This window comes from Homalodisca vitripennis, chromosome 2 (genome assembly GCF_021130785.1).
Source record: "Homalodisca vitripennis isolate AUS2020 chromosome 2, UT_GWSS_2.1, whole genome shotgun sequence".
Lineage (NCBI taxonomy): Eukaryota > Metazoa > Arthropoda > Insecta > Hemiptera > Cicadellidae > Homalodisca > Homalodisca vitripennis.
The window spans coordinates 45338442-45354243 of NC_060208.1; the positions used below are offsets into that span (position 1 = coordinate 45338442).

Sequence of the window (15802 nt, forward strand, 5' to 3'; positions counted from 1 at the left end):
GACCCATTTTTTTTTATTTCATGTATAAAATAATGTATAAATAAAATATATTTTTACTGTGTATAAAATAAAACACAGTGTAAGTTCAAGTTTGAATTTAAATTATATAAGTGTAAATCTTCATAAAGAAATAAGCTAATATTAAGTTGGTTAATGGGTGTTATAACCAACCAGTTCATATTAACTTTATTAGTGGGTCAAGAATGACTGTCATGAAACACATATGTTTTAGCAATATTCTGTGTTAAACAAAATAATATACTCTTATAAGATTAACATTGGAACTTTGAAAGCACGTGGGGCAGAGTTCTATAGCCAGATGTATTTAAAATCTAGGAAGTAAGACTTTTAGTTGGTACCATATATGTACGTAAAATAAATTTTAAATACCTTAAATCTCTGTACAAAAATTAAGAAATTCATTGATAATATAGAATACATAAGAAGATGTATTTTACAAAGATCAGATGAGTTCAAAGAACTGAAATGAAAGTGTTTCACATTCCATTTGGCCTAAAAAAGAAGAACCTGTCTTACTAAAAAAAAAAAAAGGTTAAAAGGCACAAAAATGACAGTGGAAAATAAGAAAACCATAGCCCTCAGACTGCGTACAATAGTGTTAGAAATATACTGCCATGGAAAATCATCATAATTAATTTTGTACTATATTATACAGGAAACTTAACAGTAGTGATACTTGACAAAGAGTCAACAGAAACACCAAACTCAAATGTAAACCAAACAAACAACCAACATCAGGACTCATGCAGCCCACAATTAATTATTATTTGTATTTACAATATGTGACATAATAAACGTGCCAAATTTTCAGAAAATGAAAAAAGTTACAAAAACCACAAAAAAATGTAATCTATAGAACTATATTTAGTGGTATTATGGACATGGTACTAAACAAAATTTACAAGTAAGCGTACAATAGGGGTAAAATCTTTACATACATGAATTATTACATTAAATAACATTAATGTGCTTAACCCTTTGAACGCCAGCGCCCGAGACCGCGGCCTTACCCGTCGCCGCCAGGCGTCTCAGCCGCTGTACTACCCAATACCACCGCCAAGGCATAATTGACGTTTTAACAACCTTTTACGTTCCGCTCTGTGCTATCCTTATTTTTTATGCAAATGGAACGATTTTTTTTTTGTTTTCTAGCATATTGTATACGCTATCGAATAGTGTTGATTAAATAACACTACATATAAAAAAAAGTTTTCTATAATGTGATAACGCCTAAAGTAAAAATTATTTTTATTTAAAAAATTAACTTTAGACTAAAAAATCAGTGGTAAAAAAAATATTTTTATACATCGCAAACATTTGTATTTTGTGCACTTGTGTTACATATCTAACTATTTACAAATTTTTAGAACTCTATCTAGAAAATTAGTGTGTTTACAAAAGTAAATTTGAAATGTTAACATTTGAAAATAATCTAATATTTCAAGAGCTACTTATATTAAATAAGCTTAAAAATACTTACGTGTTATAGTAATGGAAGTTTTTATAGGTACTGATAATTGTCAATTTAAAAGTGTTTTCTTCAAAGAACACAGGAAAATACACAAATAACATTATCAAATATTAGTAAAGAAGCATATTTACAAATATATACAATCAGTTCACATTCCTTTAGCATGTATGTTTCGGCAAGCACAAAGGGTGAACACTTTTCTTGCAGTTTTTTGCAAATGTACCTACTTTTCTTCCTTTTGCCACCTTGGGCTGTGCTCAACCTACTACACACACAGAGCAATTTCTTTCTTTTCCACCAGGTAATAGGTCAAGAGGTTCATTGCCAGCACGTTGTGCTTGAACTGGCGCTTGGTCACCGAGCCAACTCGGCAGCAAGTCCTTCGACTAGTGCCACAGTAAAATCTAGTCTCGATATCGGATTGTCTGTGTTATTTTTGTATAGGACATATAGGTTGACAATCATCCGTCCCAAAAATGTGGAATGTTACCTTTAGCCAATATTTAAGCGTACGTCGTTCGTCCCCAGGTAACAATACAACATTTGGTCTGACGTGTCTACGCCACCCATATAGGAGTTATACTGACGAATGACAGAAGGCTTGCTGGTAATAAATACTTTATTTCCCCGTTTTTTACTTTTCAACTCACTTTTGCCTCAGCATTAGTTTGACAAGAGAAGTACTTGCTTTTTTTGCGATTTTTTCAATCGGGCAGCAACCAAAAGCATTTTTCCTTTGCGACAATATTTAGTTTGCCCTACACCAAATTTTTGTGTAAGGGTAGGGGGTATTCCTTGCCTGTTTATTCGTAAAGTGCCTGTCAGATGAGTAAGTTTTGCGTACAAATCATTGGCCAACGGAAATGAGGTGAAAAAGTTGTCGACAAATACATGAAACCCTTTGTTCAAGTAGTTTCCCATTTCTAACAATTTCATTACAACAGTTATACCCAAGTCCATGTTTGACACGTCCATTGCTTTGTTCTGTATCTCTTTTACCCTTGTAGCAAAAAAAAGATAAACAGTAGTGAGTAAACACTGTCGCATAACAACCACAATTTTACTCCCCACTTATGATGGTGCTTGTTGGGCAGGTACTGTAGCAGCTGTGTGTGATTTTTAGTGCCCACTAAACTTTCGTCAATAGACAGCTGTTTATTTGGTGCATAGTAATGCTTGAATACATTGTTAGCATGATCAACAATAGGAGCAAATCGAGCACATGGGTCATATCCAGGCTCCTTTGGTGAAGGCAAGTGTCGCGTATCTAGCATATGGAAAAATTTCAGAATTGATTCGAATCTATTTCTAGAAAACATTTTCCCGAACCAAGGGTGAATTCTGGGATGACTTTGTACTCCAATATGACTCAATCGTAGGCTTTTTATTCAAACCCATATTTTATTACAACAGCTAGGAAAGCTTTTATCTCAACAAAGCTGACAGGCCTCCAAGCTCGACTTCTGCTGTGATTCCTAATTTATGGAGGTTTTGTTGAATAAAATTTCTAGCATACAAGTTAGTGTAGGTCACTAATATGTTCAAAAAAGTCATAGGGAAATAAAGATCAAAATAAGTTATGGGGGCTGAATTTCGAGGAGGACAATGTTTACAGCCAGGAATTTCATTGAACTGAAAAGAATGGTTATACCCAGGGTCATTGTTTTCCTCTATATTTCCCAATGATCATCGTCGCTATTAGACTCACTGCTTGAGATGTTTTCAGGAAGGCGGGGCCGGCCACGTGGCCGCGGCGTAGTTGTAGTTGCTGCACTTCGATCTTCATCCTCAGATGACGAAATTACTGACCTATTTTACAGGCCTATTGCTAGCTAAAGTTCCTTGAAAATTACAACTTGTACTAGGGGTAGGAGTATAACTAGGATCCAAGTCAGTATCATCAGCTTCACTTTCACTTACTTCAGATGACGAACTGTTTTGCAAATTGTTTATTTCACTATCACTAAGAAATTCGTCCTCAACAATAATATTGTGGATTGTGTTGTCACTCACCGGCGAACGACTCATCTTGCACAAATAATACAGATCACTAACTTCAGAGAAAAACTAAACAAAAAACCAAGTAGGCATCTATGAGAAAGGCGGGAACTTGGCAAATAGGTTAGTCGTAAACACTAGCGCACACGCTCGGCGAGTTAGAGAAGTAAACAAACAGCTGAGTCAAGGTCTCCAGGACTGCCAACATTAAAATTGTTCACATATCATCTTATTTAGTCAAAAGGAAGTCGAACAGTGTCGACACAAACTTTTAAAGTTCATATGTATATTTAAAAAATATTTTTTTCCTGAACGTCCGATCGGTCGGACGTTGGCGGTTTTGGAACGAACCTAGGCTGTCCGATCAGTCGGACGTTGGCGGTTTTGGCATAAACCTACACTGTCCGATCAATCGGACGTTGGCGGTCAAAGGGTATAAATATATATATAATTTTAAAACATCTTTGAGCCATGAAACATGTGTCATGTTTGCTGGTAGTTAATTGTTCCTTGATAGTTAAAATAGAACATCATTATATTATATTTTATGTGTATTACGAATAATATTATTATTTTTAAGCAAGTATTATTTTTTTCATTGTATATGTACGAAGGAACTGTTGGACCTCTGAGTTATAATAATCAAATATATATTATTTCTATATATTCTTTTGTCAAAGCAGTTATAATTCTTTTAAGTTTAATTTTTTTTTATTTTAAGGGTATTAATTTTTCTTTATTTACTTGTTAATACTATCTATTTATTGAATTTATTGCCACAGGTGTAAGAAAGGACCTAATGGTCCTAACTTCACCTATTAATATATAAAGAGCTTAATCAATCAATCAATCATATTGAAGAATATATTTAACATAACCAAAATAAACTATTCTTCATACTTTATCTATTGAACATATTGATATAATTTAAAAAGTGTACTAAACCGCTATAAAATTAAATGAATATGAGAGTTTCAGTTTAGTTTAACCTAAATCCAATATACTTTTTATCTTGATTTATTGGTATTGATGTTACTATTTGTTTTTTAATATTCTAAAACCATATTCCAAATTCTGTTACTTACTTTTCTCATTATGAATTAGAATTTTTAAATTCACAGTGCCGTTATCAGCATATAATATTAATGAATCAACAATTTATTATTTTTATTTTTGTACGATATTTGAATACATGTTGTAAGAAGTAGTTTGAGAAAAATAAAAATAACTCAACATTAATATGTTGATAAGTTTTACCATGGCTACTTTTTACTGATACAATTGTAAAAGTCTAAATTATCAAAAGGTCATATGGAAGCAAACAACCTGTTATTAATCATAAAAGAACTTAAAAAGCATTTGGAAACCAATTAGTCATCACATTAACCCTTCATTATCAACCCTTCCAAGGAAAATATTGAATCGCAAAAAGTACTTGCTCCGCCGGGACTCGAACTCGGATCTCTCATTTGCCGAGTGAATGTGCTACCATTACACCACAGAGCCCTCACTTTTTCTTTGATATATATATATATATATATATATATATATATATATATATATATATATATATATATATATATATCAAACATACACATACATAATAAAACTAATGGTTATTGTAGTTCAGACTTGAATATACCCATATTTTGGTACTTTTATTATTTAATTTATTAGCTATACGCCTTCGGTAATGTGTAAAATAACTAAACTGTATTTGTTCAACTTTATTTTATAGTAAATAAAATTGAAAATGCAAGAAAAATTTGGAATATTGTTGAAATGGAATTAGTTAAAAAACACTAAAGGCTTTGTCTGATAAAAATACTATGTATGTTTCTGTAAAGCAACAACTCAAATTAGTATTATGTAATGTATACTAAACAAAGAACAGGGATGGATCGTGTAATTAGAGATCTGGCTGTCAAGGAAACCACTGGAAATGGCAGAGACTGGATGACTACTATAATATTACTATATTAAGAGAGTCAAGCACATCCGAGAATACCGAGAAGAATGGAGACGTGAACGCTGGGTTAGCGCAGATTGAATGGAGACTTGAACGCTGGGTTAGCGCAGATCGCGCGCTAGCTCTATCACAGAGGATCTATAAAAGAATTTATTAATCCTGACGGTCCTTATAAGGATAATTGAAAACTATGATCAAATTATTGCATTGTCGTCGGTCCTTGATACGTATGCAAAGTTTCACATTAATCAGACTTCTGGAAATTGGTGAAAATCATGCTCAAAGATTCCGTTACCATGCTATAAGAAATAACCATTAGCTATCACCTTTCAAATTCAGCATCTCAATGCATGCATTGTATATACAGTGCTAGTAACAACCAATTACATAAAATATTTTATCTTCCATCTAAATACAAGAAAATGTGCAAAACATTATTATATATATATAAAAGATCTTACAACTACACGGAAAATAACCTCTGTTTGCTTGTAAAAGGTGCAAAATAAATCGATCAACAATTAAAAATACTCATATTTTTTGGCGTATGCAGCCAATATCATGTACATTTCCTAGTGCAGGTCATGTCACAAGATTGTTAACACAATTAAATTCTTAAAATATGTTTTATTGACAGTTTTAATGTGACACCTGATGAATAAAAATATCCCTGCACAATGGGTCAGACATATTTCAGAAATTTAATTATGTTAGCAATGTTTTGATAAAATGTGAACCGAAATACTTAAATTACATAAAAACACAATCCACATTATAATGATAGAATGATTTTATATGCTCAAGTGTGTCATACAATCTAGCTGTTTATTATAAACTCTTCCTGTTAGAACAGGTCTGAGAAAGGTACTGGGTCAGAAGAGTTTGGACAATTGAAAATGGAACCAGTGGATCACTGAATCTCTTGACTCATTAACAACAGAGTATCTGATAGATACTTATAATTGCTACTATCAAATCCAGGACGAACCTACAGCATTCTCTCAACTTAATGTTTTTCAGAGATAAGTACTAAACAGTTACTGTCTGCACGAGTTTTCAATAAAAACTATCATTCACTTCATTAGTGGTAGAGAAAAATGACAGAATCATCTCCTCAACAATATTACAAGACGCACATTTAATCAGCCTTGAAGGCTATGTAAATATTGTGTAGCATTATATAATAACAGAGGTCATTTTCAAAACAGTCCTCATATGCCCGTAATACACTCAACTCTAACTACAAAATTTACACTAAAGCTTACCTTGACAGAGAAATATCCACAAAGAAGTTGACACCAACACCAATGAAAACCTTTGTAAGTTTTAATAGTGAACAAAGTATCACTTACCAGTATGTGTACGCTCAGTAACATGACAAAAATGTAGACAACTTAAGAAGATATTATGATGATTTTAGGGCTATTATAGCAAAAACATAAGTGAAAAATGGAAGTAATATTTTTTTAAATGTACAACTTTATGAAAGTTTAATTTCATATGTTTATAAGTCATACATATATGGGATACAATTATTAAAAACCTATTTCTTCTTACTATGATTTAACCCAAGATGTTTCTTGTAAACAAAGATGTAACTCGAAGAAGCCAGTCAAACTAAAAATATGTTGGTCTGATCTAAAACGACTCTAATAATCAAGCCTTTGAAATAATACAACACCACACCATAATTTATGACTGGCTTACATCACATATTCTGAGTAAAACTTTTAAAAAATTGTTAGACAAGATATGGGCATTGAACACTTGAGTCCATCCATTTTGATAGATACATCTGTGGAAAATATCCATACATTACCAATGTTGAGTATGTAGCATTATTTAAAAGGATAATATTTCATACAGTCTGCAGTTATTTGGACCACATAACGGGATTTCATGTGCTTCAAACTAGTAATGTTTTGAATTAAAACCTAATTCCTCGAATCTTCAAAAAAGAATTGGAACCAGGAATTGATTAGAAGGATATGACACTGGTAGAATATAAATCCAGCATTAGTTGTAAATTAATAAATATATCTCTAAAAAGGTCTGATATTCACAAACCATCAAGTTGCATTCTACAAAGACAAAGTTTACATCTCAGGTGATTCAAATTATTTGTATTCTTAAGTGAGTAAATACTTTGTGATAAATATTACATAAATTCCCAAAGTATTACAAATATAGGAGGTCAAGCGAATTATCTATCAACATCATAGTGAGTGAACAATAAGTCAGTTTGTCTGGAACAATATTCTTGTGTTTATTATCTGTCTCTTGTGATGATCAATTGGTATTGGTGAGTTATTAAGGGAATCAGAAGTGTCCAACCTATGGTGAAGTTTTTGGTGAGTGTGTGAGCACTATTGCTATTTCAACATCTTTAATTGTCTGATAGGACAGACATTGGTCTCATAGAGGTTAGAGAAGATCAACTAATTAGAATACCATGTTACTGACAAATTATCTGAAGATGAATACTTTACCAGCACGATGGAACATTATTACTTTGTTAAAGAGTCCAAAATCATCCAATCACACCAGCATATTCCATATCGTTAGGTTGCCGCACCACTTCAGCCAGTTTATAGGATTGAATCATATTTTAGCGTAAGTGTGAATGGAACAATACTTTAATTGGTCCTTCATGTGTGATATAAACGAAAAAGAATTGGTTTTAAATAACTTGAAAACCCTAAGAAGAGCCGCAAACAACTGCCGATATATACAACTACTACCAGATCCATACCAATCTACAATCTCCATCACCGAAGACCTCCACCGTTTACAGCCTCTTCCAGAGCCTCGGCAAACCTCCACCTCACCTTGCTTCTCCTCCACACCTGCTTGGTCTGCCTCTGCTCGCTGACTGTCTGAGTCACTGCTGCTACTAGAACTGCTATCGTCACTCGACTCACTGTCACTGGAGCTCTGGTCGTCACTGGTGTCTTGCGTCTGGACAGTACGAGCGTGAGCTGGCAGCACCAGAGCACAGTGTGCCACCGTCGTGCGCACAGCCGACAAAGAGATCCGTTGCAGCTCACTGCTTGAATGCAGATAGAGTGCTTCACCCTCCCTCGTGAAAACCAGAGATGAGATCCCACTAAGAAATAAGACTCAGTTAGAAATTAAATGATTACAAAGTCGTAAATCTACAAGAATGATTATCAGACAGACTTTTTTCCTAAAGTCATGATTATGGGTAGGCTATTTTTAACCCTAGGTCCATGGTTTATTTATTAAAAATATATCTGCATGATATTTATACCCATGTATTCAGGAAGTTCTAACCTACAGATTTATATAATATATATTATATTATATATATATTATTAAATATTGATTTAGACATGATCTAATCCTGGTTTTTTTTTTATTTTATTTTATTTATTGGCACTCAACAATCTCTACTTTCTGACAAAAATATTTAAAATCATCTAACAGCTTCAAAGACTACTAACTTAATATCCTCTCGGCGAATGACAGCAGCATTGATTTGTCGCCTCAGCTCCGGTAGGTTAAGGACAATGACATCACCTAGGTTGGTAAGGCAGAGAAGGCAGGTTTCAGCGTGGCCAGGTGGTGCTGTAGTGATGGCGGAGGTACAGAACCGGGACAGTGCTGTGCGCCGAACACGTGCTCCCTCGCCTGCTGTCAGTTTCAGCTTACACAGAGGCTTCAGTGCTGGCAATGTGAATATCTGTAACACCATCAATACTAGGTCTGGCAAAAAAACTGGACGGAAATTATAATATTCTTTATTTAAACTTCTACACAACTTTGGCAGAAGCGATATCTCCTATTCATTTAATTCGCTTCACCACATATATTCATGAGCTAATCTTGTTAGTTAGGTCATCTATGTGGTTAGACCACAACAAATCACTATTGTAATACAATAACTGTGACGTTTTGCTTTTGAGCATTTTGTTATTGTTTTCTGCTGAAATCTATTTCAACTTTTTTGTATTATTTAGCACAAAGTCATTTTGAGAACTGTACTGGTATGACTGCAGTAATTATGTTGTATTTTCACATATTTTATTGTCTGTATCACCACATATCAACCTTTAGTGTCATTTACATGCATTCTTGTTTCTAAGCTGGTGTTGGCAATCACACCTAGAAAGTTGTTGGTAAAGAATATACATCAAAGTTTAATGAACAGCCAGAGTATAGTTTACAAGAAATATCATGATATTTTGAAAAAACTAAGATTAATAATATTGAGATTGATAAGAATTATCTTGGGAAGGTTACCTTGATCTGTTCCTCGGAAGTGATGATGACCCTGTGAGGAGGTGGACAGTCTGTCGTTTGTCTTGTCTCCACTTCATTACACTCTCCGTCAATGACGCTTACCGTAATTACAGGGGCACGGTGCTTCAACTGTATCTCTTTGCCTACACAAGACACAACATTGGCCTCAGATATCAACCTATTGGGCAATCATAGACTCCAGCTAACTCCAGACATACATCAAAAAACACCTTTTGGTCATGATCATGTCATTAACCTAGCATGTCATTTCATAAAATCAGATGGACTTGACTCTTCCAATCCACCACCTGAGTCTCTCTGAAAAGAAGCCGTCATACAAAGGAGCTCTTTACTTCAATAAACTTCCAGAACCTCTAAGAAAAGAACCACCAAAACGTCTTAAAAATGCACTGACCAACTGGCTACAAGAAAGACCATTTTATTCAGAAAATGAATTCTTAAATAATTTAATTTAATTATAAACATTATATATACTATATGACGCAATGTACTATTCTCAACTGAATATGTCAATAAAGAATTTGTCTATTGTCTATTGTCAGATAAACATTTGTACAAACTAAAGTTATATTTTAATATTTGTATACATTAAAGTTATATTTTAATAATTTTAAGCTGACTAATTCAAATGTATTGATAACTTAAGTTTCGTTTAATTTTCTTTGGACTTACATATTCAGATTCACATTCTTTGGTGCCATTAAATAACATGAGTGTTGGTGTAGGCTTTGGCAAATTAATAATTTATATAGAAATTGTAACATGTTACTTTTTTTAACATACAAAATTAAATTTAAATTAAAAATATTCATTAGTAAAATTGTAAAATTAGAACAGACAATTTTTTTTAACATTACGAATAACGACTTGAGTTTTATAATTATAATTAAAAGGAGCGAAATAATTATTTTACTGAAGATGAGTCAGACACTATCTGGCAGGTCCGTGCCCGCACGGATATCGCCGCTTTCCCGTGCAATCACGGCGAGAGGAGAAGGCTTCCCCCACCCCCGCGATCGTGCGAATCTATATAACGACGGCCGATTGAAGAGTCGACACACAGAGAGATAGACAGTAACCGACACACACACCGCCGCCGATCGTTGCGTACACCGACGACTGCTCGACCCCTTCCCCCGACCCCGCTCGCTGAACTACATTGCGACTTGACGCCGCCGATATCCAGCACCAGGTAAGGGACAACGACCCTGTTCCTTACTAAAGTGATTATCTCCGCCATCAACAATTCTTCCAATTTTTTTTTTGTGAAACAGACTTTAATATTTTATTTGTCAGTTAAGAAAATTATTTGATCTGAAATATATGATTACTGATTGATGGCTATAGATTTATTTTGATAAGATAATTATTTGATTTTAAATATACTCTTAATAATTTATTTGCTATTTAAGAGTATCAATAAATTTAAATAGAATATATTTTACTTTCTCAATTTACTCTAACTTTTTCAACTATAATTACTCAAGTTATTTTTTTTTTCTTCAATTTAACTTATATTTTGAATTCCAATTACGCAGATTATTTTTTTGTCATTTCGACTAAATTTTAAATACTGTGTTAAAATTTTCCTTTCTAAATTTTTCAGGTCTCGCATTTTTTTTCTGGCGATTGATCTGACACCTCATCCCGAGTTTCCTTTACGAACTTTCCTACCAATTATCTCCTACCCGAAAAAATATAACAGTCGGGACTCGCCTTACCACTGCTTTCTTTCCGGCGATTGTACTGGCATCCTATACCCACACTTCCTTTTATAAATACTTTCTTCCCACCGACCCCGTCCTCATAAACTAAATCTTATGTTCAATCGATGTAAATTTTTATATTAGGTATAAAGTTTTCTCGACTATCATTCTGTGGTCTGACTATTAACACATTTCTTGGCGAATCTCTAATCTACTCAGAAATATTTTTCTTTCTTATTGAAATTCAATCTAATTTTCATTTTACTAATTGTTTATATTTTTGTAAGTGATTATCTTTATTTTTCTCCTTTATATATTTCGGGACTCGCAACCCTTTCTTTTTATTTTTGCAAACGTCCTGACACCCTCACCCCGATAACCTCCTTCAAAATATTTATTTAACGATATTTTAGCTTTTTTTCTGGTGAACTGTGCAGATAGGGTAAGTGTTGAAATTTTCTTTGATATTCATAGAGCCCTGATATCCATAGTAATTTAGCTTAGTAGCCTTATTGCATGGTTCAAATTATTTACCTTTATCTTAGCTTGCATATGGTAGGGTAATTCTGCATGGTGTGTTATAAGTGATTTTTTTGTTTTTCTTTCCCAAAATTATATGCCTGAGAAAGTAAACTTGATTTTTTATTTTTGGAGCTATACACTTGCCTATAGAGTAAATACAGTTTCGTCTATTTTTATATTATAAATTCATCTAGCTTTTGCATCCCTTAGAAATATTTTTGTTAACGATTTGTGCTTGCTTTATATATATAATAGTTGCACTGTGATATTGCTGCATGGCTAATCTTTAATTTACAAGATTGTTTATTTGCTATTGGTGTTATTTGAATATTGCTTTTGTTTGCCATTGCTATTCATATTTTGCTTTAATTTTGTATTTTGCTTCTACTAACCACCATTATTTAACCGATTGATCATTCCTACCCCGGGCTCATATAATAATTACTGTATACGACTTCCCAACCAAGTTATCAGTGGAGACTACTCAGCCTACTTGTAGTTCCTCACTGACCGACGTATTAATAAACAATACAGTATACTGGTGTAATTTTGAAAATACTAGGATTACAGTTTGTTTTCGAAAATCGAACTCGCTTAAACAATACTTTCCTAAACCAAGAATTTTTTTTTTTTTTTTGAGCAAGATTATTTTTTACTTCTTCAAAATTTTATTGGAGTTGACGTGATGAAGTAAGCCCAACATTATTTTGGAAGTATCAATTTCTTCCGCAGGGCCCTCTGATTCAACTCCTAACAATAAATAATAGTTATATTAAATTCTCGAACCCTGGAAATTTCTAACCCAGCTTGACTGGCTATCTGGCAAGTTGCGAATATTTTCGCTTGCCCCGAAAATAACATCGAAAAATCTAGAATTTAATAGAGTATTTAACAATACAAAATTGTAAATTTATGTGTGAACTGTATGACATTGCATATAAAAGCTATTTATACAAATAATCTGAACAATACAACAATAATATAAATAAGCCATTTGATTAATCAACTATTGTAATTCAAATGTTATCCAACACACAGCATTGCAAAACTAAAGAAAATAATAAAAAGCACTCTTTTGCAATCCAATCTTAAAAACTATATTAAAAATATTTACAGACATTAAATTTAAATTTGGAAGTAAGTTGTAATGATACTTTATGTCAACAAGGATGAAACTGTCTTTCGTCTTACTTTTGCAGCAAAACAATCCCAATCTAATTCGCCCTGATATTTTTTTAGACAATGAAGAATTTAACTTCATCAACAGTCATAAGGGCAAGTAAACACTCCTAAATAATACAATATTTCTTGTAATAAATGTCATTTTCAGGTTCAATGGGCATTGGTCCATGCTGACGGGACCCATCGGTCCCGCAGTATAATGATGTCAAAAAAATATATAAATATCGATCTAACATAATCTTTTATGCTTTTATATCACTTCTGCAAGTTATATTTCCTAATTAAACAAATTTAAAAAATTAGCACCGGGGTTTCGCTAATACTCAAATGCTTAGCAGTGAATGTGTTAACACAATCTAAAATTGTATAAGAAGAAAACAATACAGAGGAACAAGATATTTTCAATGACACTAAAACATTTATAATGAAAATAGATCCATTTAAAATTTAAAAAATTACATACAAGTTATCAAGTTTACTATCTATTCTTTTCAGGAATCTTTTTATATACATACTAATTAAATAAGTTAAAGAAAATGTTTAGATTAATTGCTAACATATAAGTCAGGATACTATAGTGTAGTATACTTAAAAAGGCTCATTTTACTGTTATTAAACATTTATTTACTTAAATCAATATTAGTTTCACTATTTATTGAAGTGACATTATTCTCTGTAGTTGTAACGTGTTCATATTATAGAATAAATCAGTTTGAATACAAACTGATTAATTAGTGTTATAAATGTGCTTAATTCTTTATACAGGGTGGAGCGCGGTAATTTGCTGATTTGGAAATGAAATAAAAAAAGTATGAACCTTAGAAAAAAATATATTTTTTTAAATTATATTGAACAGTAAGGGAATTTTTAAATTACATGGTTTTAAATAATGTATCTGGCAATTGTCGACCTTTGGCATCCACACACTGCTGCATACGTTTTTCTGATGTTTTCATTAACTCTAACAAGCGTGTCGACTGGTATTCTGCCAATTTTAGCCTCAATGTTGTTCCTTATGTCTTCCAAGGTGTTGGGACGGTTGATATACACCTTCGACTTGAGGTAACCCCAAAGGAAAAAATCGCATGGGGCTAAGTCTGGTGAGCGTGCCGGCCAGTTCACATCACTCCTCAAAGAGATAAGCCGTCCAGGAAACATTTGCCTCAAACAATTCATGGTAACCCTCGCTGTGTGTGCAGTGACACCATCCTGTTAGAACCATGTATCCTCTAATTGCATTGCCTCAAGAGGCGGCTGAAAAAAATCCTGTATCATAGTCAAGTACCGTTCGGAGTTCACGTTATGGCACGACGGTTATCCTAAAAAAAGTAAGGGCCAATGATGCCTACTCGTGATATGGTGCACCACACAGTGACGCGGTCCGAATGCAGAGGTCTCTGATGGACTTCTCTGGGGTTTGTTTCACTCCAGTAGCGCATGTTTTGCTTGTTGACACACCCACTGAGGTGCAAATGTGCCTCATCAGAAAAGAACACAATTGCGTCACGCGGTATAATTGCAAGCATGTCTTCACAAGAAGTACGCCGTGTCAAATAGTCCCGTGCTGACAATTGATGGACCACGCACATTTTATACGGGTGAAATCTTAGTTCATCATGAAGAATCCGGTGGAGAGAACGTCTTGAAATGCCAAGAGCAAGTGATTGCTTATGAGCAGAGTGTTTTGGAGATTGCAGTACTGCTGCTCTAACTCTATCGATGTTTTCCGGTGTTGTAATCCTTCTCTGAGGTCCCCTTCGTACACATGACACATTCCCTGCTGTTCTGAATGCAGTTACCCAATTTACAATTGATTGCCGACCAGGAACACGTCCGCGTGGGGGAACAGCGAATCGTAAACGAAAAGCACGCTGCACTGTAATGATCGAGTGGGCATTTGAAAAAAACGCTTTAACACAAAACGACCTCTCCTCTCGTGTCCACTGCATGATGGCAACTGGAACGCAGAGGAATACAAATCTCCCGTCAGCCACTATAAGCCACGTCCAGTCTCCCCTCTCTTCGACCAACAGTGGCGCCACAGCCTGCAGTGCAAAAAAGCAAATTACCGCGCTCCACCCTGTATATTAAATTGTAATAGTGATCTTTAAAATACACAAAGTGAAACATATAAACACAAGGCAATGGTAAAACATTAAAATTAATAAAACAAGACCTATATTATTCAGTATCCCTATCCATAATCATAATAATCATAAATAAGACATATGTAATGTACTAGTGCTCAATTTTTTCAAAAGCATATTCTAATTCCATTTGTGTGTTTTTGTTATATAATTCAAAAGAAAGTAAACAAAAGAATGCAAGCAAGTTTGCTTCAACTGTTCTTTCCAAAGGAGCAATGTACTAACAAGCAAACTCACCAAGTTGACAATTGACGGTTTCTTCTGACCTCTTGTTACCGACCGGAACTGCTATGGTGAAAACGTAAACAGTACCATTGTTGGTACCAGCCCATAGGGTAGGTGTGACATTCTGGACTGTAAAATAAAATAAAACAAAAATATTTTTATTGAAATAAGAGTTTAGCCTATACATTCCTCCTTACTATAACTTACAACTATTGCATAAAACAAACATTTTTTGTACTTAACATTTATAAAATTACAAAATAAAATAAAGCAAACT

The 15802-nt window shown here is 33.7% G+C and overlaps 1 protein-coding gene across 6 annotated transcripts in view; it reads right to left on the reverse strand.

Moving 5' to 3' along the window:
• Positions 1-15802, reverse strand: part of LOC124356169 (lethal(2) giant larvae protein) — a 76443-nt gene that overhangs the window by 20774 nt on the left and 39867 nt on the right. For 5 of the 6 annotated variants that reach the window (XM_046807335.1, XM_046807333.1, XM_046807330.1 and 2 more), the window contains exons 15-18: positions 15538-15654; positions 9723-9865; positions 8924-9162; positions 8288-8565 (exon numbers count right to left, since the gene is read on the reverse strand). In XM_046807335.1, the coding sequence (XP_046663291.1) occupies positions 8288-8565; positions 8924-9162; positions 9723-9865; positions 15538-15654 (777 nt within the window). The remainder of the gene's footprint in view (positions 1-8287; positions 8566-8923; positions 9163-9722; positions 9866-15537; positions 15655-15802) is intronic. The other variant, XM_046807334.1, reaches the window with a different exon arrangement.